This window comes from Phyllopteryx taeniolatus, chromosome 14 (genome assembly GCF_024500385.1).
Source record: "Phyllopteryx taeniolatus isolate TA_2022b chromosome 14, UOR_Ptae_1.2, whole genome shotgun sequence".
Lineage (NCBI taxonomy): Eukaryota > Metazoa > Chordata > Actinopteri > Syngnathiformes > Syngnathidae > Phyllopteryx > Phyllopteryx taeniolatus.
In genome coordinates, this window is record NC_084515.1 from 20,249,182 (window position 1) to 20,272,509 (window position 23,328).

At 46.7% G+C, this 23,328-nt stretch overlaps 2 protein-coding genes across 5 annotated transcripts; one reads left to right on the forward strand and one right to left on the reverse strand.

Annotated features, from left to right (window-relative positions):
* The first annotated feature begins 30 nt into the window (after window positions 1-30).
* Window positions 31-7,117, forward strand: gorasp2 (golgi reassembly stacking protein 2). The gene is made up of 10 exons (XM_061797740.1): window positions 31-501; window positions 1,125-1,205; window positions 2,238-2,441; window positions 2,512-2,598; window positions 2,694-2,824; window positions 3,648-3,780; window positions 3,857-3,983; window positions 4,432-4,536; window positions 4,832-4,957; window positions 5,483-7,117. Exons 1-10 carry the CDS (start codon window positions 439-441, stop codon window positions 5,686-5,688), a joined length of 1,263 nt encoding a protein of 420 aa, XP_061653724.1. The 5' UTR covers window positions 31-438; the 3' UTR covers window positions 5,689-7,117.
* LOC133489056 (serine/threonine-protein kinase tousled-like 1-B) lies at window positions 2,667-22,609 on the reverse strand. 4 transcript variants are annotated; one of them, XR_009791803.1, is made up of 23 exons: window positions 22,024-22,609; window positions 20,754-20,875; window positions 20,125-20,193; window positions 19,097-19,172; window positions 18,972-19,015; window positions 18,790-18,879; window positions 18,632-18,706; window positions 18,422-18,514; window positions 17,949-18,059; window positions 17,624-17,787; window positions 17,346-17,537; window positions 17,196-17,262; window positions 16,738-16,835; window positions 16,556-16,637; window positions 16,373-16,464; window positions 16,207-16,296; window positions 15,551-15,720; window positions 14,918-15,053; window positions 14,716-14,827; window positions 13,809-13,916; window positions 11,504-11,778; window positions 8,297-8,407; window positions 2,667-2,806 (listed from the first exon to the last, which is right to left on the reverse strand). XR_009791803.1 is itself a non-coding variant. In XM_061797735.1 (21 exons), exons 1-21 carry the CDS (start codon window positions 22,118-22,120, stop codon window positions 11,626-11,628), a joined length of 2,235 nt encoding a protein of 744 aa, XP_061653719.1. In that variant the 5' UTR covers window positions 22,121-22,609; the 3' UTR covers window positions 8,436-11,625. The 4 variants fall into 4 exon arrangements, 3 of the variants coding, with proteins under 3 accessions (XP_061653719.1, XP_061653718.1, XP_061653720.1); XM_061797735.1 differs by lacking the exons at window positions 2,667-2,806; window positions 8,297-8,407 and having other exon boundaries at window positions 8,436-11,778; window positions 18,790-18,873; XM_061797734.1 differs by lacking the exons at window positions 2,667-2,806; window positions 8,297-8,407 and having other exon boundaries at window positions 8,436-11,778.
* Between the last annotated feature and the right edge of the window lie 719 nt (window positions 22,610-23,328).

Genomic DNA, 23,328 nt, shown 5'->3' on the forward strand with positions numbered 1-23,328 from the left:
GGACCCCCGGACGGGCGGGTCATAGGTTATTGGTTTGAAGGGTGCAGAAACAAGAAACAAATGCACTTCATGGAGTAAGTCGAGCAAACAACCATCAGATATGTTATACTCGACTTTTCACAACTGTACTGTTTAGTCCCTCCACACTTTTCCAGACTTTGGACCACTGTTGAATACATTTTCAGCACACGACATTATAATATAGTGTCATCCCAAATATGGTAACCTCTTCGCAAATGTTGCTTTGTGGTGCCACATTGCTATTGGAACGCTCGCGGCTATTTGGGACAGGACAGGACAGGCCGCGGTTTGACGTCACTTCCTGCCACGTTACGGCGCATGCGCAGCGGATGTTTGACGACGTGTACCGGCTGAGTCCAAGTCGTCGCGTCCTCGGAATAATCAGCAAAATCGCAAAAGCCTCGAGTGCGCGACAGCATGGGAGGTTCGCAGAGCGTGGAGATCCCGGGAGGCGGCTCGGAGGGCTACCACGTCCTCCGGGTGAGTCGCCGTCGCCGCCGCCGCCGCCGCCGCCGCCGCGCACATCCCGGCTCTTGCCCTCATCCTGCTCCGAGCATTTAGCCTGCTAGCACGAGCGCCCCTTTTGCTAGCCGAGGCGGCGCAGTCATGTCACGGCAAACACAAACGGGACGGGGACATGACATTTCGGCCTTGGTTTTGTGTCCTGTGGTCGCTGTTCGAGCCTAAGTTAGCAACTGGCTACATGCTACATGCTACGCGGCTGCTCACGATGAGACCTGTCAAGCTGCTTCACACAAAACTCTCCTCGTTCGAAATGTGGACCCTTTGCCTACGTAATGCACAGTGTTTAAAAGTTGCCCATAAACGCGTACAATTGTCCGATTCTCTCTGCTCAAGACTTATTTCAGTGTTGCCATCCCGATGCTAAATGCTAACCTTGACTGTTGGAGGCCATTGCTTTGACGAAACAAAACAAAAGAGCAGTTTAAAAAAAAAAAAAAATGTGGATCTTTAAATGTTTCCATGAAGTCTGAGTTGCAGTGTTTTCGACTACCTTCTGACCAGGACGGATTTGCAGCCAAACCAGAAGTCCAAGAGCTGATGGACTCTTTAGCATCCCTCTTTGTTGTCTTTTCCCCCAGGTTCAGGAGAACTCTCCGGGTCACCGAGCAGGACTGGAGCCTTTCTTTGACTTCATCGTCTCCATCAACAACACCCGACTGGTAAGTTAAGTTAAAAAAAGTGGAACGTGAAGCAGAAGAAAGCAAGCTCCTGTCGCCGTTCACCACAGGGCGACACGTTCCGGACCTGCACGCAAAAAAGTGAAAAGCTGTGATCTGGAGAGGCCATCATTTTTGTTTTAATATTAATTATAACTTAAAGAGTGTTTTTTAAAATCCTGCCAAATTTGAATTCATAAAAAAACAAAAATCACCATGTATGTAAAATTAGGCCCGGCCACAAGCTGCAGGACTGCGTGGGCGCTGGAGATGGGCCCTTCACCTGTCAATCAAATATTGTATGGCTCGTGCGCTGCGTTGTTTCAAAAGGAAGTTTGGTTTAAGCCTGTCCTCTTCCTGTCAGCCATTTTGGACACGAGGTCACTGTTGGATGCCCGTCAGAAGCTGTGATTGAATTTCTTGCTTTGGTCTATACAAATAAACTCGACTTGATTTTAGTGGTGACTCTACGACCTTCTCGGATCAGTGCCCGAGATGAACTTAACAATTTGCAATTTGCGACCTTTTGAACATGTTTAGCGGTGGTTCCACTTCCCAAGCAAGAAATTCAATTCAATCGCAGTTCTCCGCTTCTGACGGGAATCGGACAATAACGTCCTTTCTAGAATAACTGACCGCAAGAGGACAGGCTTAAACAGAACTTTTTAAAATGCGCCTTCAAACAAGTATTTCGAAGTGAACATTTCAGGAAAAAAATCAATTATCACTAGGTTCAACGAAATTGTGCTCAGCCCCTCGCATAAGACAAACGGAGCACGGGCATGTATGTACTCGAGCCGCCCTTTGGGAACAACAACAATTTCGGGACTTCAGTTTGGGACCTTCTCTGCCTTTTCTTCTTCTCAACTACACTCCATCACGTACAGTAGAGCAGAACGTGGTACCGCAGTGAAGGAGCGCAACTCGAAATGTGGACTTTTTCCGTATGCTGTAAAAACCCATAAACAACCAAACAGATCTGCGATGGACACACACACACACACCATTTCCTAATTTCTTCTTCTGCATCACAAGAACAAGGACAATGACACCTTGAAGGACCTACTCAAAGCCAGTGTGGAGAAACCGGTCAAGATGCTGGTGTACTCCTCAAAGACGCTGGAGCTGCGGGAGTCCACAGTCACACCCAGCAACCTGTGGGGGGGCCAGGGCTTGCTCGGGGTCTCCATTCGCTTCTGCAGCTTCGAAGGAGCCAACGAGAACGTTTGGCACGTTCTGGTACGTCAACCCGACCGTTGCGGCTGTCTCGTTCACGTCGCCCACTGCTCCCTCGCTGTGCTCTTCATAGGAAGTGGAGCCCAATTCCCCCGCAGCCCTCGCCGGTTTGAGGCCGCACACGGACTACATCATCGGCGCGGACACCGTTATGAACGAGGTGGGTTAGCGGTGTTGTCTTCGTCTTCGCCATTCGCGCGTGTTGCGTTTGTATCCTTCACCCGGTCCCGACGATCGTGTGGCGTTCCCGCGCAGTCCGAGGACCTGTTCTCCTTGATCGAGAGCCACGAGGGGAAGGGCCTGAAGCTCTACGTGTACAACACCGACACCGACAACTGCAGAGAGGTGGTCATCACACCCAACGGCGCCTGGGGAGGAGAGGGCAGGTAATACACTTGACGCGCTCAGATGAAACCGATGCAAGATGTTCATGTTTTCTTCCAAAAGAGGAATAACATGCTCATGTCTAGACGTGTTGATGCTCCGAAATTGAGGGGTGGGGTGGGGGGGGGGGCAGAGATAGCACCAACAGCACCCCGATGAAACGGTATGAAAATTTCACATGATCAATAGTAATAATAATATTCAAACGATCAGTTATTGGTATTATTTTTGAAAATGCTCAATTGCAATGAATATTTTTGTCTTTATGGTTACCACTTAGTCCCATCACCCGGCATCTGTGCAATATGTTTTGGACTTTTGGGGCATTACTACACCGGAAGGATCAAAGTTCCAATTAGAAAGAAAATGTCTTCAATTCGGCTGCTAACGAACAAAACAGAGGAAGTAATTAGCCTGTTTATTGCTTACGCAGTCAGTCGAAGCGCCTTTTGCAAGCAGTAATGCAAAACATTCAATCTAATTTATAGTTTGGTAATCATAAACTAAGGACAATATCCGTTTGATATATTTAGGAAAATAGCGCGAGCCCCGCGCACACGACATGAGGTGTCCGGGCTGGTCCACCGATAATTAAAATTAATAATTAATTATATATTATATATATATATATATAGTTGGGGAAAATGTATTTCGGCATAATTCTTATCTTAGCAAGACAACCGGATCTCATGAGTTTTTCGTGTTATGAGACCTTGCTCGGTTGGTTTATTATTGCAAGCCAAAATGTGAGTTACGAGTGAGCTTCAGATGCGCTAGCACTCAAGTGAAGTGGGACACTTCGTTTTTCTGCCCCGCCCGCCGCAGCCTCGGATGCGGGATCGGCTACGGATACCTCCACAGGATTCCCACGCGACCTTTCGAGGAGGGGAAGAAGATCTGCTTCCCGGGAAACGCTTCTGGCGAGCCCGTCGCTCCTCTGAAGGACGGCTTCACCGAGGTCTTCAATATTTCCTAACATTGAACTTGTACAAGCGGGAGGGGCGATGTCTGAACATGACGAAACAATTGCTCAGGTCCAGTTGTCGGCCGTGACCCCGCCTCGCAGTGACCCCGCGCTCCCACCCGGCCTTGAAGACTCGCTGTCTGGCCTGTCCATCAGCACAGCCCCGCCCCCCACCATGCCGAGCGAGCTGCAGACGGGTAAAGTCCCGACAATTTCAAATGTTCAATTTCAGTTTACGGTAGCTATGACTCACTCTGACCGGTCACATTTGGTGAAGGAGAGGTCTGAAAATAGTTCAACTTTCTCAAACGTGCTGCTGTGGCGACAGACCATAATCGTTTGTGAGGCTGACAGACGATGAAAACGTATGGAATTTCAATTGAATTTCATCTCCCGCTGCTACTCTCAAGTCCATTTTTTTTTTTTTGCAATTATTGTAGCATTTCTCTTGAGTGTGAGGCTTAAAGTGGAGTTTTAACAAAATATGTATTTGTGAACTTGAAGTTTACAGCAGCTGTAGTGTGTGCTTCAAAAAAAAAAAAAAAAAGCGGCTCGGCAAATGTGATCTTTCAACGTTGTCATTGGGTGCCGATCGAAAGTGTGCTCGCGTGGCTAACGGGTCGATTGCGGCTCCTTCCTCGCCAGGTCTGCCCACCGTCCCTCTGCTGCCCTCGTCCGGCCCATCCCTCAGCCCCCTCGCGCCCCTGAATCCTGCCACGGCCAGCTTCAACCCCGCCACCACGTTACCAGGTGAGTCGCTTGAGTCGTACAGCGGCAAGAGGCGGTAGGGATTTGTTGACGCCAAGGACGATTCCAATGTTTGGCAGAATAATGTTCCAATAATCGATCAAAAAAAATATATATAAGTATTAAAATCACATGAATGGTGTCAACGCTTACAACAATAAAGATATGAATTACAGGCAGAGCATTTGACTTTTCTTTTTTTTTTAACAATACTTTCTTCTTTTTGTATTTAACTTAACAGAGCAATCAGCCATAACAACAAGGTCCTGTTTCAGTATGCGTCTCGTTTTCCTTTTAGGCTTGATGCCCCTCCCGGCTGGCTTGCCTCCGCTTCCCCACCTTCCCAATCTCAACCTGCCGCTCCCGGACCTCGGCGCCATCTCACTAGCGGGCAGCGGCAACTTAATGCCGGCCGGAACCGCGGGTACGCGACGACTCCTGTCGGCATCCTGACGCAACAAATAAAACACACACTTGCAGTAAGGTTTCACCTTCAAGTGGAAGCGTATTACGTATTACGCACCTGAGCAACCGGTTGATGACACGACGGTTTGAACCAACTTTGGGTTCAAAGCGTCGTGTCATCAACCTGTAGGTCTGCAAGTTATCGTAGCATACGCAAGGAGTCCGCTATCCCGATTTCCAGGTTTGCTCGGCTCCACTGTACCGTATTTAGACTAGTGGGGGTACACATTGAAAACGGTGAGCTTTAAATGTGTTTAAAGTGGGTAGAAGGGGTTAAACTACAAAAACACATTTGTAAGGTCTCTCTAGTGGGTCTGCAAAGGAGCCCTGATAGAAACGCAACTTATTTCCAACAAAAAAAACAAACATAGATATACTTTGAAGAAAGACATGAAAACTGAAAACATGCAAAAAAAAACAAAAAAAAAACAACATTCCGAAAGTTGAGTAATTGATGATGATTTTTTTTTATTTTCCCTGGCAGTTCCTCCTCTGTCGGCTCCCCTCAACATCCCCGGCCTGGGGCCTCTGCCCCCTTTGCCCGCCATGCTGCCCTCCCAGCTGACTCCCCTCCTGCCTAAGGGCGGCGCCCCCGTTCTGCCCGCTTCCGCCGCCGCGACGTCCGCGGGCGACGCCGCAAACGTGACGGAACTGCGGCCTCCCGCGGCGACGACGCCCGCATCCTCGTAACCTGCGAACGCGTATCGCTGTTAAACCATCCGACCAAAACACACGGCCCGTTTTCTCTTTCCTCTCTCGTTGGTCTTTCTCCGTTCGGTTTTCTATTTATTCGGCCGAGAGGGCCAGGCCGCACCCGGTCCGAGATTCCGGGCCGGAACACGTCTCGGTAAAGCGAGCGTCGCGTCGTCGCGTTGCAGTGGAGCGGGTCGCGCTGCAGCTTGCCTTCAATAACTCTTCACTTTGCCATTGACTTCTGTGACTTCATTTTTTGATTGTATTTTTTTTTTGCCCCCCCACCTTTCTGCTGTGTCATTTCTTCTGTTTTAAGTTTGAGCACGTGCTCCAGAATTCACTGAAGTATTCATTCAATCTCCTTTTTTTTAATTTCCATAATATATGGGCAAACGAGCCTTTCGTCGTCGTCAGCCGTGCGGCCTAACACAGAAAACGCAAATCCGCGAGTGTTCTACTAATCTTGGGACGTTCATTGTACAAGGTGAATTTATATAAAATGCTCCATAATTAAGAATCTCTGTGCAGCCTTGCTTTGCTGACTTCACAAGCCGAATATCGTCCAATTGTGTTGGTTCTCGACACGCACTGAAATATTTCAGTCTCAAGAAATGTTGAGTATTAGCGTACTCAAAAAGATTTGAAATATAGAAGTGAGGTAGGAATTTGCCTTGTGAAGTGTATTGTCCGTACATTTCTACAATTGTATGCGAGATTCACTTTTTGTTTTGAACTACTGAACTCGATGATGAATTTGAGACGTCCCAGCACACTGCAAAAATGCAAAATCTTACAGTGAATTTCTTTCTTTCTTTGAGGGAAAACATTTGACGCTTGGAACTTTTTGTCTACATTTTCAGCGAGATAAGACTTGGATCTTCTTTTTAAGAATCTTATCAAGTCCAGTCCATTGGGGTTTGGTGGATTTTCATGACATTTTTTTTTCACTCGAGACATTTTGTCCCTGAAATAACTTAAACGTCTGCCAACTAGAACTTCTTAATGTAACATTTTGTTTCAAACGAGTCTTTTGTCCAGCTGCACATTTATCCAAAACGAAGTCAGAACTGCCTTCAAATAAATAACGGTGAAGGTGTTTTCACCAAGAATTCGCTGAAGACTTTGGGTTTGAGTTGCTCCAAAGAGGTTGTCATTGATGACCATTACAGTGTGATTGTTTTTTTTTTTTTGAATTGTTATTTTGAAATGCTTTTTTTATTTTTTTTTATGTACAGTCTAGCTAGCGTCAAAGTCTGCTCGCATGCGTTCCATGCACAGCTGTGACGTGCTCAGGAGCGACTCGATTCAATCCGTTCCACCGAGTTACAAGTTCCGCTGGTTAGCCACAAGATGTCACTGTAAACAATGAAACTGAACGGATCTCCGCCGGTATGCCGAGTGCAAGCAATAAAGCCAAACAAATGTTTGTCTTGCTTTCTCGACCCTTGACGACGAGTTGCGAGGGCGATGGCCACTTCTCCCTTTGGTGCTTTTTGTCCAGAATTTCACACATGCACGAGCGCCGGCGCGGCGTTAGAACCCAGACCGGACCCCAGATGGCTTCGAGCCCGCTAGTAGTCCGAGTCCTCCATCGTCAAACAAATGAATGCAGTCGTAGACGGTTAGCACGTCTGCCTCGCAGTTCTGAGGACTTGGGTTCAAATCCGTCCTCGCCAAAAATATGCATGCTAGATGAATTGAAGACTGGAAACTGAAACCCCAAATGCACTTTTCAAACCCCCTAAAATTGGTTTGAAACCCTTCACCTGTTTTGAAAACCTAACCGTTTTCAAACCCTCATTTGAAACCCTAACCCTTTTTAAAACCTTTATTTGAAACCCTAACACTGTTTTGAAACTCTCCTTTGAAACCCTAAACCCTTTTTCAAACCCTAATTTGAAACCCCAATCCTGTTTTGAAACACTCATTTGAAATCCTAGCCCTGTTTTGAAACCCTCACCATGCTTTGAAACCCTAACCCATTTTTGCAACCCTAAACATGTTTTGAAACCCTCATTTGAAACCCTTACCCTGTTTTGAAACCCTAATTTGAAACTCTAATCCTGTTTTGAAACCCTAACCAATTTAAAACCCTAACTTCAAACCCTAACCGTTTCGAAACCCTACTTTGAAACCCTAATTTTAAACCCTTACCATTTTAAAATCCTACTTTGAAACCCTAACCAGGTTTGTAAACCCTAATTTTAAACCCTCACCGTTTTAAAACCCTAATTTGAAACCATAACCGTGTTTTCAAACCTTACTCGTTTTGAAATCTTAATTTGAAACCCTACCTCTGTTAATTCCACATCCATATTGTGTATCTGTTCAGGTCTCAGGCTGGCCACGCTTTTTGTCCTCTCTGTGGTTTTCGTCATGAAATTGCCGCAGGTCTCATTCCGAACATCAACGGTGACGTGTTGACTTCATATTTTTCCCTTTTTGCGTCTCGGCGTTATAAGCGCCCAGTTTGTTATTTTCTGTGTGTTGATTTCGTGCCTCTCGTCTGCGAGTTGATTTTCAATCGGAGTTTTCGCTTTTTGTGCGGCTTCCGTCATCATTTTTCGCTCAATTCATCACCAAATCAATGAAATAATTCACTCACTCATTATTGTTTTTAAATTTGCTCATTTCTGTCCCTTTGCAGAAAATCGGACTGCGTCAGGTTGCTCCGTTTGCTCGTCTCATGCGGAACCACGGGATGCAAGCCAAGCACCTTCAAAAAAAACAACACCACACAGATCCAATTTTTTTGGTTAGAGATGTCATAACAGTCTTGGAAAGATAAATATTTTTCCATACAACATTTTGCATACTTTTCCAGACATGTAAATTCATGAAATCCAATTCCATACTTTCGAAGGAAGCCTGAATGTCACTCGAAATCTCAAACGTTTTGCCAGCTCGTCACCGACACTTGCGGGCGGCCGCAGCAACCGCGACGGTGACGGCAATCGTTATTGCATTCCAACGGTCCGGCCGAGCGCCGGTCGAGGTCGCGTCCGAACGGCTGCGCTTGACGTCCGTCTACACGCATTCAACGTCATGAAAGGAGGTTTGCACGTCATGCTGGCAACTGAACAAGAGGGTTGCGTGTCTGCTTCCTCCCAAAAAGGGGTGGGGGGTGAAAGGACACGGATTGCATGAGTTACTTTCACTCTGGGGATGTTTCAGTCAAACTGGTTTTTTGGTTTTGTTAAATAACAAAACTCTCTCTTTCTGGCCTTTGCGGCTTGGAGTAGTCGAAGTCAACAACACAACTGATGCCACACTGATGGCTGAATGCGACAGGCCTGCGCAGAGCAGCGGTGCCTCAAGTGTGTGGAGATATTTGACTGGTAGCACGCCCACTCGCAAAACATGCAAATCTATCGGCAAACGTACCAAAAACTGGCGACCAGTTCAGGGTGTACCTCGCCTCTCGCCCAGAGTCGGCCGGGTTAGGCGCCAGCGCGCCCGCGTGAGGAGAAGCGGCTCAGATAATGGATGGAAGGATGGATGGAATACTGTCGCGTCTGCTTTGACGACGAAACGAGGACGAGCTTTTGTCATCTATTTGTTTCACTTTACAACAGAGAATAATCGGAAAACCCTAACGATTTTTTTGGGTCATATTGATTAGTTTTTTTTCTTCATCTTTGTAATGTGTTAGATGAAAAAACAAAAACAGATTTTTGCCAATTCAAAAAAAAGGGGTAATATCGGACAATTTATCGGTCAGACCCAAGTAACTAGCACTAGTGTTTCGCTCAAGCCTTCATTCCACACCGCACTCAGACCCCTTCACTGCCTCACAACAGTCAGAACGAAACAAACTCGAGCAACAATTCAGTATTGATAAAGCACTCCCTCATTCTGTACATTTTTTTCAAAATGTGTTTAAGTTACACGACGGATAGCGAGTAGCAACCCTGCAGTGGTGTTACGTAAATTGCTGCTAGACTTCAACAATTTCCGACTGTCTGCGAGGCTGTGAAGGTGTCTGAATGGGTGTCTGATTCCATGAGGGGGTCGAGGGGCTGGGGCGACGGGAGCAAATGTCTTTGGTGGGGAGACCGAGCTTGTATTTGGAGGCTGAAGGCAAACAGCTGCACTCCCAGCGAGTTAACAAATGAAAAATATGAATGGCGTCATCATCACGTGAGCATCGACTCCCCAAAAATATCTGAAGACGTTCATAGCTAAAGTGGGAAGAAAAAGTATGTAAAACCGCCAGAATTTCTTCTTTCTGCATAAATTGGTCATCAAATTTGGTCTGTGGTCACAAGAATAAAGTCTGCTTAAACTAATACCACATAAAAGAAATGTTCTCATTTTTATTGAAAATATTCACAGGACAGAGTAGTGAACCTTTGGATTTATTAAATGCTTGACCCATGACCCTTTGGCAGCAATTGTGCAACATCAAAACCTGATCCCAACTGTGCAGCATGGGGGAGGGGCTATCATGGTATGGGCGTGCTTCGCTTCCTCAGGGCCTGGACAGCTTGCTAAAAAAAAAAAAATCAATGGAAAAATGAATTGACAAGTTTCATCCTCAAGATATTGTGCAGAAGAACGGGAGGCCATCTGTCCAAAAGCTGCAGGTCAAAAGAGGAGGGGTGCTGAAAGGATCCAAGGATCCAAATCACAGAAGCAAATCGACAGGAGAATGGCTTCAGAAGTGGCCCAGTCCAAGTCCTGACCTCAACCCCATTGAGATGCTGTGGCTTGAGCTCAAGAGAGCGATTCACAGCAGACATCCCTGCAGGGATCTTGCGGAACTGCGACAGTTTGGTCAAGAGGAACGGTTCAAAATGCTGATCTGCAACTACAGGAAACGTTTGGTTATGTTGCTCAAGGGTCAAGCACTTATTAAAGCCAAGGGTTCACTTGCTTTTCCCCTCTCTGTTCTGTCAATGTTTGTTATGCTGTATAAAAAATATGAAACCATATCATTGTTTGTGTAGTATTAGTTTAAGCAGGCCGTTTGTTTATTCTTGTGGTTTAGATGAAAATGCAATTACATTTGATGACCAATTTATGCAGAAATTGAAAAATTCCAAAGGGCGCAGCGACTTTGCTTGCAGTTGCTTTTCTGTTCAATCAGAGCATTTCCTCTCCTGCTCCTTAAAACGTCAGACTTTTACGTGGCTGCGAAACAATAATCCACACGGTCCAACGATTCAAGTGAATCGAGGCCAAAAGCCATTCGCGCATTACAAACAAAGAGCAACACACGTAGCAGCAACGAGATGAGCTTCCGCAACGTCAGCCCCTGGGAGGAAGGGCAAAGCCTCCGTATGTATTTGCCAGCGGCCGGCAGATCCGGTCGTCAGTTCTGTCCTGCTAAGCCCAGGCTGGTGCACGACTTTTCCTAGACAGCCATGATGGATAATATGAGGACTAAGAACTCTTGCTGTTGAAACGCAACAAACCTGCGACAGCGGCAAGATCGCAAACTGGAGGGGAAATGCAAATCAACAACAGATGATTATTATTATTTAAATTATTTTTTAAATCTGGATTTTGTTTTCCCCCCCCCCCTCCAACAATGAGATGCATCATCCTTTGTGTTCTCGGGCACACAAACTTGTCCAAGTCCCTTCCACAGAGGCGCCGGGCGGTTTTCTGACGTAGCTTCACGCGGCCGGCGACGCGCCGTCTGCGAGCTGTTCAAAAGTCGCACGAGGGCTTCATGACTATCGTGCACTAAAGCCCCGTTGTGTTCCTCCGCCTCGATTGTAGTCGATTTTCCTCTTTCGTAGTTAAAACCGGCGCACGACGGTCCGCGACTTCCCCATCTACTTGCTAAGATTTCCCTTTCATTCACCTCCTTTGCTTATTGATCCATTCTGGAAGAGCTCTGGTTAAAAATCCGCAAACGAAAATCCACTGCCGTTTAATTCTGCCTGCGAGTGGCCAGACGCTTCCGTCGATCCCAGCGAGAGCCAATCAGTAGGCGGCGAGCGACGAGGCGGCGGCGGGCTGCAGCGAGCCGGACGAGTTGGAGCGTCTCATGTGGGGGAGGAGATACGAGTCGGAGCACAGCTGGTGCACGTCGAAGCGGTCCTCCTTGCGGTACGCCAGGCAGCGCCGGATAAATGCCTGCAAAACATCTTTGATTTAGACAACGACAAAACGCCTCCGTGGCTCCTTTTCATATCACTTGATCAATAACGGCAAAGACAAGAATTTCATTTGGAAAATCAATTGTCTTTACTGTTATGCAAGAAGTGTATTTCAGTGGGCCGCCACCTTTCGCAGTCTGCCTTTACTATGAATGCCTAAAATCTGAAAATCAGCAAAACCCTTTCGAAAATAGGACTAACCGTGGCTGTTTTAGCATGGGAAACATTTACCCATAGAAAACCCAAGGCGGCATCAAAAAAGCGTCTTTACCGTTATTGATCAAATTACCTAAAAATACCCCATATTTCACTGAATTTTGCACATGATAATATACAGTCACCTCCAAAGGTATTGATTGGCACAGCAGGGTCAATTTCTTTCTTTTTGTTGTGTACTGAAGACATTTGGGTTTCAGATCAAAAGATGAATATGAGACAAAAGTTCAGAATTGCAGCTTTTATTTCATAGAATTTACATCAACAACTCAGGGCAGAGCACCTTTTGTTTGAAGCCACCTACTTTTCACGTGAGCAAAAGTTTTGGAATATGTGACTGACGGGTGTTTCTAGGCGCTCAGGTGTTGCCTTTTATATTGATTGCTTAAACATTAGATTGTGCTTGTTTTTGGCTTTGGGTTTCACCTGTGAAAACTGCATTTGCTGTTAAGCAAACACGAAGACCAGAGTTGTCAATGGGAGAAAAGCAAACCATTTTGAAGCTGAGAGAAGAGGGAAAAATCGATCAGAGCTATCGCACAAACATTGGGCACAGCCAATACAAGAATTTGGAATGCCTTGAAAAAGAAAGAAACTACCGGCGTACTGAGCAAAAGACATTGAACAGGTCCGCCAAGGGTATTGACAGCAGTTGATGACAGAAACCTTGTGAGAGCTGTGAAGAAACACCCAAAGGAAACAGTCTGTGACATCACTGCCAACCACCACAGGGCAGGTGTGAAGGTATCACAATCCACTCTTCGAAGAAGACTTCGAGAGAACAAATATACAGGCCGTACCACAAGATGCAAACCACTCATCAGCAAAAAGAATCGGAAGGCCAGATTGGATTTTGCAAAGAAGTACAGAGATGAGCCACAAAAGTTTTGGAACAACGTTTTCTGGAGTGATGAGATCAAGATTAACCTCAACCAAAGGGACGGAAAGGCCAAAGAAAAGATCTGCTTCTGATCCAAAACACACAAGCTCATCTGTGAAGCACGGTGGAGGTCATGTCATGCCCTGGGCTTGCATGGCTACTTCTGGAACGGGCTCACTAGTCTTTATTGATGATGCAACTCATGATGGTAGCAGCAGAATGAATTCTGAAGTCCACAAAACCATTTTGTTTGGCAATTTACAGAAAAATCCATCCCAACTAATCGGGAGGAGCTTCATCATGCAACAAGACGATGACCCAAAAAACATTGCTAACACAACAACGGACTTCATCAGGGGGAAAAAGTCGAAGGTCTTAGACTGGCCAAGTCAATCACCGGACCTTAACCCAATAGAGCATGCATTTTACCTCCTGAAGAGGAGAAATCACCAGAAACAAACAAGAACTGAAAGAGGCTGCAGTAAAGGCCTGGAAAAGCATTTCAAATGAAGACTGCAACAGTCTGGTGAAGTCATTGGGTCGCAACCTCGATGCAGTTACTGCAAGTACCATAAAATGAAAGCTGCAATTATGAACTTTTTTCTCATCTTCATCTTTACATCTGAAACCTAAAAGTCTTCAGTATACAACAAAAACAAAAGGAATTGACCTTCCCGTTCCAGTACTTTGTAGGGGACTTTAGATCTCAGACTGTGTTCCAGATGAAGTCTCCCCATAGTACCATATGGTGCACTTTTACACCACTGCAAACTCTAACCATAATAATAATAATAATCGACACTTTTTTTAGCTCAATCAAAATGGAGCTAAAAAGCAGATTTATGATCGAGCTCTTTTATTGGACGCATGTAACGTAGTAGCCAGCGAGTGTAGCGTGCACATGTGCCAACCTTGGCCTCCGTGCTGGCCTGTGGTTTTGCGGGGAACTGGACCTCCGTGGCTTTGAGGATGGTGTTTTCCTGCAGGATGTCCTGCTGAGACTGGTTGTGACCAAACGGCTGGTAAAACAGACAAAACTAAATCACAACAGGTATATACAGGTCTGAAGAACGTTCAGTGGCAATTATTAAACCAAGAGGACGCAATGCAACATTTGGGAGTCCGGCCCGTTAACATCTGACCGCGTCTGTTTTTTTCTAATGTTTCAACATTTGGTTTGTGTTTATTGTGTTCATTTATCAATTAGGGTAAAAGCAAAAATGTCTTCGACAAAGAGTCATGCTATAAAATTCATTGGGTTTAAATCAGCCACAGAGGACATTTTTTCTAAAGAGCCTCTGGATATTTTATATATTTTTTAAAATTCAAATCAACCTTTTTTTTTTTTTTTTTTAAAGACTACAACCTACTAAGATGGGGTGTAACTACTAAGCAGGCTTTGGGTCAACAGACATGACAGCGAAAAAGTATTTGCCCCTCTCTCAAATGTTTCTTTTTTTTGTATAGTTTCCACACGTGAATTTTTAAGATCATCAAACAAATGTAAATATCAGACAGCAATAAGACAAATAAACAAAAGTCAGTTTTTAATTTTGGGCAACTTTTTGCCTGGCCCTGTGTGAAAAGGTACTCCAATGCCAATTTGATTCACCACCCATTCGTGTGTTGTTTTGATGATCTTAAACATTATCGTGGGGAAACTATGCAAAAAAATGAAAGAATTTGAGAAAATACTTTTACTTACTTAAATGACTTTTTCACGGCACTGTAAATGAGCCCTTCAAACATTTTTTACCCCCCCCCCTCCCCCCAGTTGGTTATCACTGTTCCATCCATGGATGTGTTCATTTTCTTTACCTTGCGCCCATAGAGGCACTGGAAGAAGATAACTCCCACAGACCACACGTCCACCTTGTTTGAAATTTTGGGCGGCTCCTTCCCCACCACAAAACACTCTGGAGGGAGATACCTGGAAAAACACACCCACATTATTGTTACAGAGTCCAAAGCCCTGATGGGACTGAGCCTGTACTGCAGTACTGGAGTGTGTGACTTTTACCAGTAAGTACCGGCTCCCTGGGATGTGAGGTCCATCCCGTCCACGCCGTAATTATCATCATCCATGATCTTCGACAGGCCGAAGTCTGTGATTTTGATTTCTCCGCATGCAGTTCCGTCCACTAATAATATGTTACCTGCAGCATTTGGTAAAATTTACAGGATAAATCGTGGTTGAGAAGAAAACAAACTCATCAAGAGGACCCCCAAATCCACCCCGACAGTACAGAAGTAATATATCAATTACATCTGCAACAAACTCATGCATGCATATGTTTGCAAACCAAATGATTTCAGGTTTTTGCTCATGAAGCTTGCCTGAAATGGGACATACTATGGGAAATTCACTTTTTTTAATCGTTTGTCTGCAAAAGGTTGCTCCCCATCAAGTGTGACGTCACACAACCAAGTCAAACCAATTTGTGGCTCATTTCCATGAGCTCCGGCAAAACAGGCTGAGTTCTGGGAGGCCTAAAAACTAACAAAACATACAAAAATATCCTGTGTAAAGTGTAGAATTGTAATTGTGTAATTCTTGTTCCTCGGCGTATTTGGATGAAAGTATGTCATTGACACCTGGGAAGCGTTCAAGTGTTAAAAGTCAACTTATTGGCATGTTCCAAATTCAACTGACCAGGTTTGAGGTCATAGTGAATGATGGGAGGCTTAATCTCATTGAGGTAGCGCAGGGCGCTGACAATCTGCATGACGATGGAGCGAGCCTCCTTCTCCGACATCAGCTTGTTCTGCTTCAGGTAGAAGTCCAGGTCGTTGCCTTCGCAGAACTCCAGAACTGTACAGAAGCTGACGGGGGCCGAGGGAGGAAAAGACAGAACTACGGGTCAACTCTAGTCGGACAGGGTCGAGAGAAAGCAATGGCAGTTGTTGGCGAGGAATAAAACCAGATGAGAAAGAGCAAAGCGGGCAAGCGATCTGTCATAGAACTAGCACGCGGGAGGGACTCTGGCATTGAGGTTTCACGTCTTCCCTACGACTTGTATTATTCGTTGCTGTGACTGCTGTCACTATTTCCTCCTTCCGAGAGTGATAAGACAAAAGCAATGTTTGCTGCGACTTGTACGGTCGCACTTGTACGTGTGGCCAAACACGCACATAACAGCTCAGGACTTACTCTGGACTTTTTACAAAAGGTCGGAGTCCTTTGCATTCGAACTGTACCTCTTTAAATCTGCAATGACTAAACGCTTTACAAATCACAATCAAGTCCATGTGGCATGACAAACAAGCGCGGGGCGGGGTGGAGCCAGCCGGAGGTCAGAGGTGACTCACGTGTCGGTATCCAGGGAGAAATAGTCATACAGTTTGACTATTCTGGGATGGTCCAGCTGTTTGTGTATCCGGTACTCTCTGCATGCATGCCTGGAAGGCAACAAACGACAAACAGCATTTGGTTTTGTGCACGAGCGCGTCCCATCCCAAAGTAGTCCGAGCCTACTTGTGGTAGTTCTCCTTCTTCTCCTCCCTCCAGTTCTTGTTGAGCTGGTGGATTTTCACAGCTGCGTAGCGCTGCTCGAACAAGTCAAAAGCCTGTCGGGTGAAGAAGACCATCACGGATTTGTATCGCGACGTGTGCAACGCAAAGGAAGACACGCGCGGTGCGCCGCCGTTAAGACTTCACCTTGTAGACTTCGCTGAAGCCGCCCCTGCCCAGCAAGTGCAGCACCAAGTAGCGTTCGTTCAGAGTGGGATGCTCTTTGAACCTGCGGGTGGCGGCGGTCGCACTTTCTCAGACAACTTGTGTTTGGACCTACATTGCGATGCAAATTCCTTTCGGCACGGAACGGAGGAGTTTGGACTTACGCTGAGCTGTCCTCGTTGTTGATCCTCTTCAGCTCTCTGATGTGAAGGTTCCTCACACGCTCCAAGCGCTCCAGCTCCGCTTGGATCTCGGCTTCCTCCTGTACGCAACGCAACACGAGTTCCAACTGTTTGGAGCTTTTTGGCCCTCATAACTGAACTTTTGGGAAACTGCGTCGTGCGCACAAGGGGAAAACTGCGGCATTTGGCTTGAGTCATTTGAAATGTGCGCCATCACGTACGTATTAAGCGTTATTTAATAACAAAACATGTTGACGGTTGAAGGAATAAAAATCGGCGGATTTTTGTGCTTGTTTGTTTGAATGTCATCTGTTTCTTATGTTGTATGTGTAAAGAAGAAAAAGAAAAAGAATCGGCCGATTTTGTCTATTTACATCTGGCGATTCAATCGGACGGGCTCGACTTCAATATTCAACCATCGGCTGTTTTTTGCTACTGACCTTCTTCAGATGGCCAAGGCGAAGCTTAAATATCTCTTCCTGCTCGTGGTACTCAGCAAGGGTCAATCTAACCCAAAATATTGACAATTTTGACCAAGTAAGCTCGGTAAGATGAATGTCGATTACAACTCTCCTGGCGGTAAAACTCACAGCTGGGGCAGCGACGGCTTGAGGAAGGGGTCGGAATCGTTGCCGTTGACCACCTTGGTCTTTCTCTGCTTGGGCTCAGAGGTGGAGGCCACGGAGAGGGAGGGGGACGCCGGGTTCGGAGGCTTCCTCTTGGCGAGCAGCTTTCGCTGTCGCTCGATATCCTCTCTCTGCTGGTTGATGCCTTCTTGTTGCCTGCATGCAGCCACGCGCTCATTACGCGCTGCTGCTGCTGCTGCAGGCATCGACCCAAGATAAAGGCTGCGTTTACGGCTTCTTACTTGATCAAGTTTTGGAACGCGTATCCGTCAGTCCACTGCTCTGTGTAGGACGCTCCGTGTCTGACGGTGGTGAAGTGGCCGAGACGGAGGCGGTCCTGCATGCTCTTCTCGCGGCATGACTGCTTCTCCTGGGTGCTCTGTCCAAATGATGAGCTTGACAGCAACTTACATTGCGTTTAAGTACATAATTCTATGTCTCGCTTTGGCTAAATTAAGAAAGATTTAGTTGTCAAAACAATCAAGACATAATAACGGCATTTCAATATTTTAAAAGCGGGAAGCTGAGTCAATAGCTCGACGCGGCTCAAGGTAGGACGTTACAAACCTTCTCGATGAGAAGCTTCTTGCTCATCGTGATACACTTGTTGAGCCTCTCCTTGTATTTCTCCAGGAGTTTTTGTTGTTCATCGATCTGCCGCCGCAAGTCACAGTTGGCCTATTAGGGATGAAAGGATAGTGAAAAGAACACATTTGCGTGAATGATTACACAGAGACATCATATGGACTAAAGTCAAGTGTTGAGCCACGTGGCAACGTCTAGAGAAGACCTTCGAGTGTGTCCGTGGGAACATTTGTCTCTTGGACTTCAGAAAGGGCCTCACTCACAATCCGGTTCTAGTTCTTCCCAAAGGTCTCTAAAGGCTGGCTCCTTCCCACCAAGTCTTTATGGACCTCGCCTGCATTCTCTACTTCACTTCCCACCGCCCAAGTTTGACCATTCCAAAATGTCTTGCTGCGCTTTTGTCCATATAACGCGTGTCTGTCGGTAACGCAGAGGGCGTTGGACGTTCAACCCACCCTGAGAAGATCATCAATTCGTCCCTCTTTCTTCTCCAGGTCAAGACTCTTGTTGCTCTCAAGAGCAACAATTTTCAGTCCTGTTAACTCCGTCTAAGATTGCAGAAAAAAAGGACCATTTGGTTTCAGGACTACGCACATAGTACACAGGAGATGCAAAGCTTGGAGAAGAAAGGTGCCCGTGTGTGAGAGGACAATGTTTCAGAATACCTGGACAAATTTATTGGATCTGGGATTGTGTTCCCCAAAACATAAACTGGTGGGGGAGGAGCTGTTCTGGCGGATCTGCAAAATACGGCGCTGTTGTTATGAAACTGTGTGATGACATACGCTCTCAACCTGTGTATATAACATGTGCTCACACTTACAATTGAGCCAGGCGCCGAGTGGGAGCTCTGTGGAGAGCGGCGAGCTGATGGCAGGCCTCGAACTGGACTGGAGCCATTTCCACCCTGGAACTTTGCAGAGACAAGAAAATCATCCGTTCTGACTCACATTCTAAACGACAAGCATCTCATTTTACAGTGACAACAGATCAAGAAATTCTCACATCGAAGTAGTCGCTGATCTTGGGTCCGCGTGTAGCAGACTTCCCTGCATGAGGAATCAGAAAAAACACATTGCCAGTGGCATAAAAGGGCTTCAAAATCCACCGACTTGTGCAGGTTCCCTCACCTTGACTGCTCTCCGAATAGGCGTCAGCCTTCCTTTTCCTCCCCCTGGATGATTCGGAGTGCTTCTTCTCCGGGGTCTGTAAGTCGACACGCGCAGAGGACGAGAGAAAATGCTTAGGGGTCCCCCGAGGTTTACCTAACAAAAGCTCCTGTGGCGGCTTGCAACAGGAAGAGAGACTACATACTGAGCAGCCAAGGGAGCTCCCTCTTTCGACATCAGAGAAGAGAAAGAAAGAACAAAAGAAATGCGCAGGTAGTGGGAGAGGCAGACAAACAAGTGCCTCGAGTGCAAAAAAACCCAGAAAATCAGACCCACTGATTTTTGTACTTCTGTGGTTGATTACCTCATTTCACTTGACATTGTGGGTCCATTTGTTGGTTAGATTATGTGTGACTACAGTCCAAGGAAGTCCTTTTTAATTGTGTGCACAATGACGCATTGATGAAGTGAAATCACTATTTACCTTCAAATGTGCACATCGCAAAGTGCAACTATTTGCATTGAAAGTAAATTTCGTCTGAATTTGATTCAGATTGAAAACGTGGACGCGATGACATTTTTTGTATAACCTCTGTCAAAGCGGGTCGTCATTTGCTTGTTGTGCTGATCGAGGATCCTCAAAGCAGACGGAACCAAGGGAGCGAAACGGGAAAAAAATGAATTGGTCCAAGGGTCCTCACTTAACCTCTCTTACGGCGTAACCGGAATTTGAAGTCTATGGCTAAATTTATGCTATGCAGAATTACAGTACAGTAAATATGGATGAAAAAAAAACCACTTATCGAATTCATTTAAAACAGCTAAATGAAAAACAGTAAATAACTCCGCGTGCCTTCTCGTGTTGTCACCTCAAATCCGCGGATGTCGGGACGCTTGAAAAACTTGGGATCTACTTCCCAAGTAGACTGAAAAGTCACATGTTTCCGCCTTGGTGGAGGTGCGCACTTGCAGCGTGCTCTTGTTACGTGCAACTCATTCGTATGACAAACATGATGGTGACAGCAGAATAGACAAAGCATGTCAGCTACCTCAGACTCCTTGTCGCTGGATGAGCCAAGACTTCCGTAGCTGTGGTTGGAAGACTCGTTGGCGAGACCCTGCGCACAAGCGCAAAGGAGCAGTCAAGGAAAAGAAGTGACCACGCGACGGGTAAACAAACACAAAACAAAGATCGTCCTCGACATGTCTGACGGCAAAATAACTGCTCACTTACGAGGTGTGCCACGCGGCCTTTTACCCGCACGTAGACACGAGCGCGCACCTGAAATCCACCCCCTCATAGTGGAAATTTGGATTGATTTTACTTGTCTTTTAAAGCAAAAACATCAGAAATCGCTTTATTCGCCATTGTCCGTGAAAGGTATAATCGCAACTAGGAATTTTCCTCATCCCCACTTGGAAGGTAAAGATAGCTCGTAGTCGTAGGCTGGGTAGAACTGGCGTCGGGATAACTCTGGTGGAGCCGCGCGACTTCTACGCTCTCGACAAGTTCCCGCTCGCAAACTCGCAGACTTCAACGATTTGACAATGAATTTGTTTCTTTAACAGTCTTTGGGTTAAAATGGAAACAGGCTGCAGAAAAGGGCCGCGCAGCCGGCTCGGGCGTCGTCGTCGTCGTCGTCCCCGCGTCTACTTGCTCGGCGTGGCGTGCCGTTACCTTGGCACCGCCGCTGGCGCTCCCCGTGCTGCCTCCCGTGCTGCCGCTGACGGCTCCTGTGAACCTGGCCTCCAGAAGCTCTTGCCTCCGGGGGTCCAAGCTGTGCAGCTCCTCCATGGGGCCTGGCGCAAGGGCGACAGCGCAGTAAGGTCACACGTGCAAAAACACAAAAACACTCCAAAAGGACGAACAGAAGGCGTTAGAGACAACGAACAGAGGAAGAAATAACGACATTAGGCGGCTCGTTAAAAGATGCGCCGTCATGCGATGATGACCGATGACATCGGGATGCGACGCTGCTGTCGCAACAGGAGACGGCAGGACCGGGCTAATTTTCCAAATACAAATCATTCCAGCCACTAGTGCGTCTCATCCTTTACGTCACTGACCTAGTATGACACATGGTAATAACTAAAAAGCGGTTCGGATTGAGTCGCAATCCAGTGGCATCTCTTCGGCCAAACGGTCCTGAGCGCCTTCCGTGAACATATCCTCCATTTGTAAAGCCGCAACAGGAAAGAAGCTGATCTGTGACATTTCTTTCCAGGGAGAGCACGCCAGCGCCTACTGATGCCGCAGGCGTTGGCATGATTATCTGGCTGCCTCTACGTAGCTCTTGGCACAGGGGGCAAACCCTCAAAGGGATCACGGACTTGAGCAAAGCGTCGAGCAGCAAACCACACCAGCACACAACAGGGCCTCTTCGAGGTTATTTCAGGACAAACCATTGTGTGTTTGTGTTTGTGTTTGGGCTACTTGACAGTGACTCGACATTATATTGTACAAATTTACTGTCCCGGTCTATCAAATATAAATCAGTACCGTATCACTTCTGGGAAAAAACAAACAAACAAACAAACAAACAAACGAATCCTTAAAACGTAAGGTCAACACTATTTCAACCACACAGTAAATACAACAGACAGGCGTGATTGTTTGAAACAATTTCGCGTTGCAGCGCACTCGCCGAGTTGCTTTTGGAATTGAACTCCAGCTGGCCAACTGACACGTCCAAACGTCAAGAAGGAAAGGGACGCACAGCGCAGCACAACACAGAACAGCGCTGCGCTGCGCTGCCTTTGTTTGTCTGGGCGGACACGAAGGAGAGTGACAGCTGACGTTTGTTTGGCTTCTCAACATCAGCCAACTTGACATGCCTTTCCACTCCGACGAATGTTCGCATACAACGCACGGCGCACATTTGGCGGAGGAAGACGGCGAGCCGTCCGCCTGCCGCGCCTGTCGAGCTCCGTGGGAGAAGAAGGGTTACCTTCGTTGAGCTTGGCGGTAGCCGTCAAATGTTGCGAAATCGTCGGCGACCAAGATGGCGTCGCCTCCAAACTTCCGCTGCTACTTTGGACACTCATCGAGCCGCCTGGCGCACGCCGCCGCCGCCGCCGTCGTCAATCCGGGACACGCCGAGCTGCCTTCCATCGGTTCGCACCTGCCCGACGAGGCGACCTGAGCTCTTTTCGCTAGACCACGTCGCCGACGCTGCAGTCGAACGGGAGCAGCGGCTGCCTCGGAGGCTCGACGCCGGAGCGGATCCAGCGGAATAACCTTCGCATGGTGACCGCAGCGAGCGAGCGAACGAGCGAGCGAGCGAGCGAGAGAACGCGTGAACGCCCGTCAGGCAGGCGAGCGGGCGGGCGGCATCCACTTCTCGAACGGGGCTTTGATTCCAGCAGCAGCGAGGCGGCTACTCTCGCGAGACCAGCGCGAGAAGACGGCACAGGAGACACTGGTCTGGGATCAGTTCTGTCAGCTGAACAACAGCGCGATGCTCGCCGGAAGGCGCCGCTCGGCGTTGACCCGAGAACAGCAACAACGACAACCCACACGACGCAACATCAACGAACAACACGACAACAACAAAAATGGCGGAAAGTTCTTGAGGAACTCGAGATGAAACTGACATGCGCGCCACATAAACATAGTTCATGAAAATAAAAATAAGAACAATACAATTGAAAATCAGTTCATTTATTATAGAATTATTCATTACAATTAAGATGTATAATCTTTGTTTTGTATTTTACTCCAACGCTTCCCGTCTCTGCGTTAAATCAGGGAAAATGCCGGCCACGGTGGGAATCTTAAAACGGAAACTGTCCGCTATATAACAGCACGGGAAGTGAAATGGACGCAGACACAGAGGTTACGGTTACAGTTTGTTTCAAATACTGGATATGGGTCATTTCCATGTTTTGATCAATAAGAGCAAAGACACCTACAAAATTTATTTACCAATTTCCTTAAACCGCCTTGGTTTCATATGGGTAAATGCTGAAACAGCCACACTTAGGCTACTTAAGTTAGTGATGAGTTCAAAGTTGAGGTATTCATAGTAAAGGCAACCCTTATTGACAGCAAATGGTGGTGGCCCACTGAAATACACTTCTCGCATAACGGTAAAGACAAACAACTTCATAAAAATGGTGTAAATTGCACAATTGACGTGTTGCCCTTCAAAGTCTGTGGATACAAGTGCATCAATAATCCCAACTACTCATTCAACCTGTTACATTCCTCATATGAGCATAATCATGGTAAAAACCAGCAATAGTTCCAACAC

Coding starts and splice junctions, on each gene's coding strand:
- gorasp2 (XM_061797740.1), top strand. CDS start 439: ATGGGAGGTTCGCAGAGCGTGGAGATCCCGGGAGGCGGCTCGGAGGGC. Junction 2,599..2,693: donor CGGACACCGTTATGAACGAG/GTGGGTTAGCGG, acceptor GTTCCCGCGCAG/TCCGAGGACCTGTTCTCCTT. Junction 3,984..4,431: donor GCCGAGCGAGCTGCAGACGG/GTAAAGTCCCGA, acceptor CTTCCTCGCCAG/GTCTGCCCACCGTCCCTCTG.
- LOC133489056 (XM_061797734.1), bottom strand. CDS start 22,120: ATGAGTGTCCAAAGTAGCAGCGGAAGTTTGGAGGCGACGCCATCTTGG. Junction 19,173..20,124: donor CCAGCGACAAGGAGTCTGAG/GTAGCTGACATG, acceptor GTCGACTTACAG/ACCCCGGAGAAGAAGCACTC. Junction 16,638..16,737: donor AACAACGAGGACAGCTCAGC/GTAAGTCCAAAC, acceptor CGCCACCCGCAG/GTTCAAAGAGCATCCCACTC.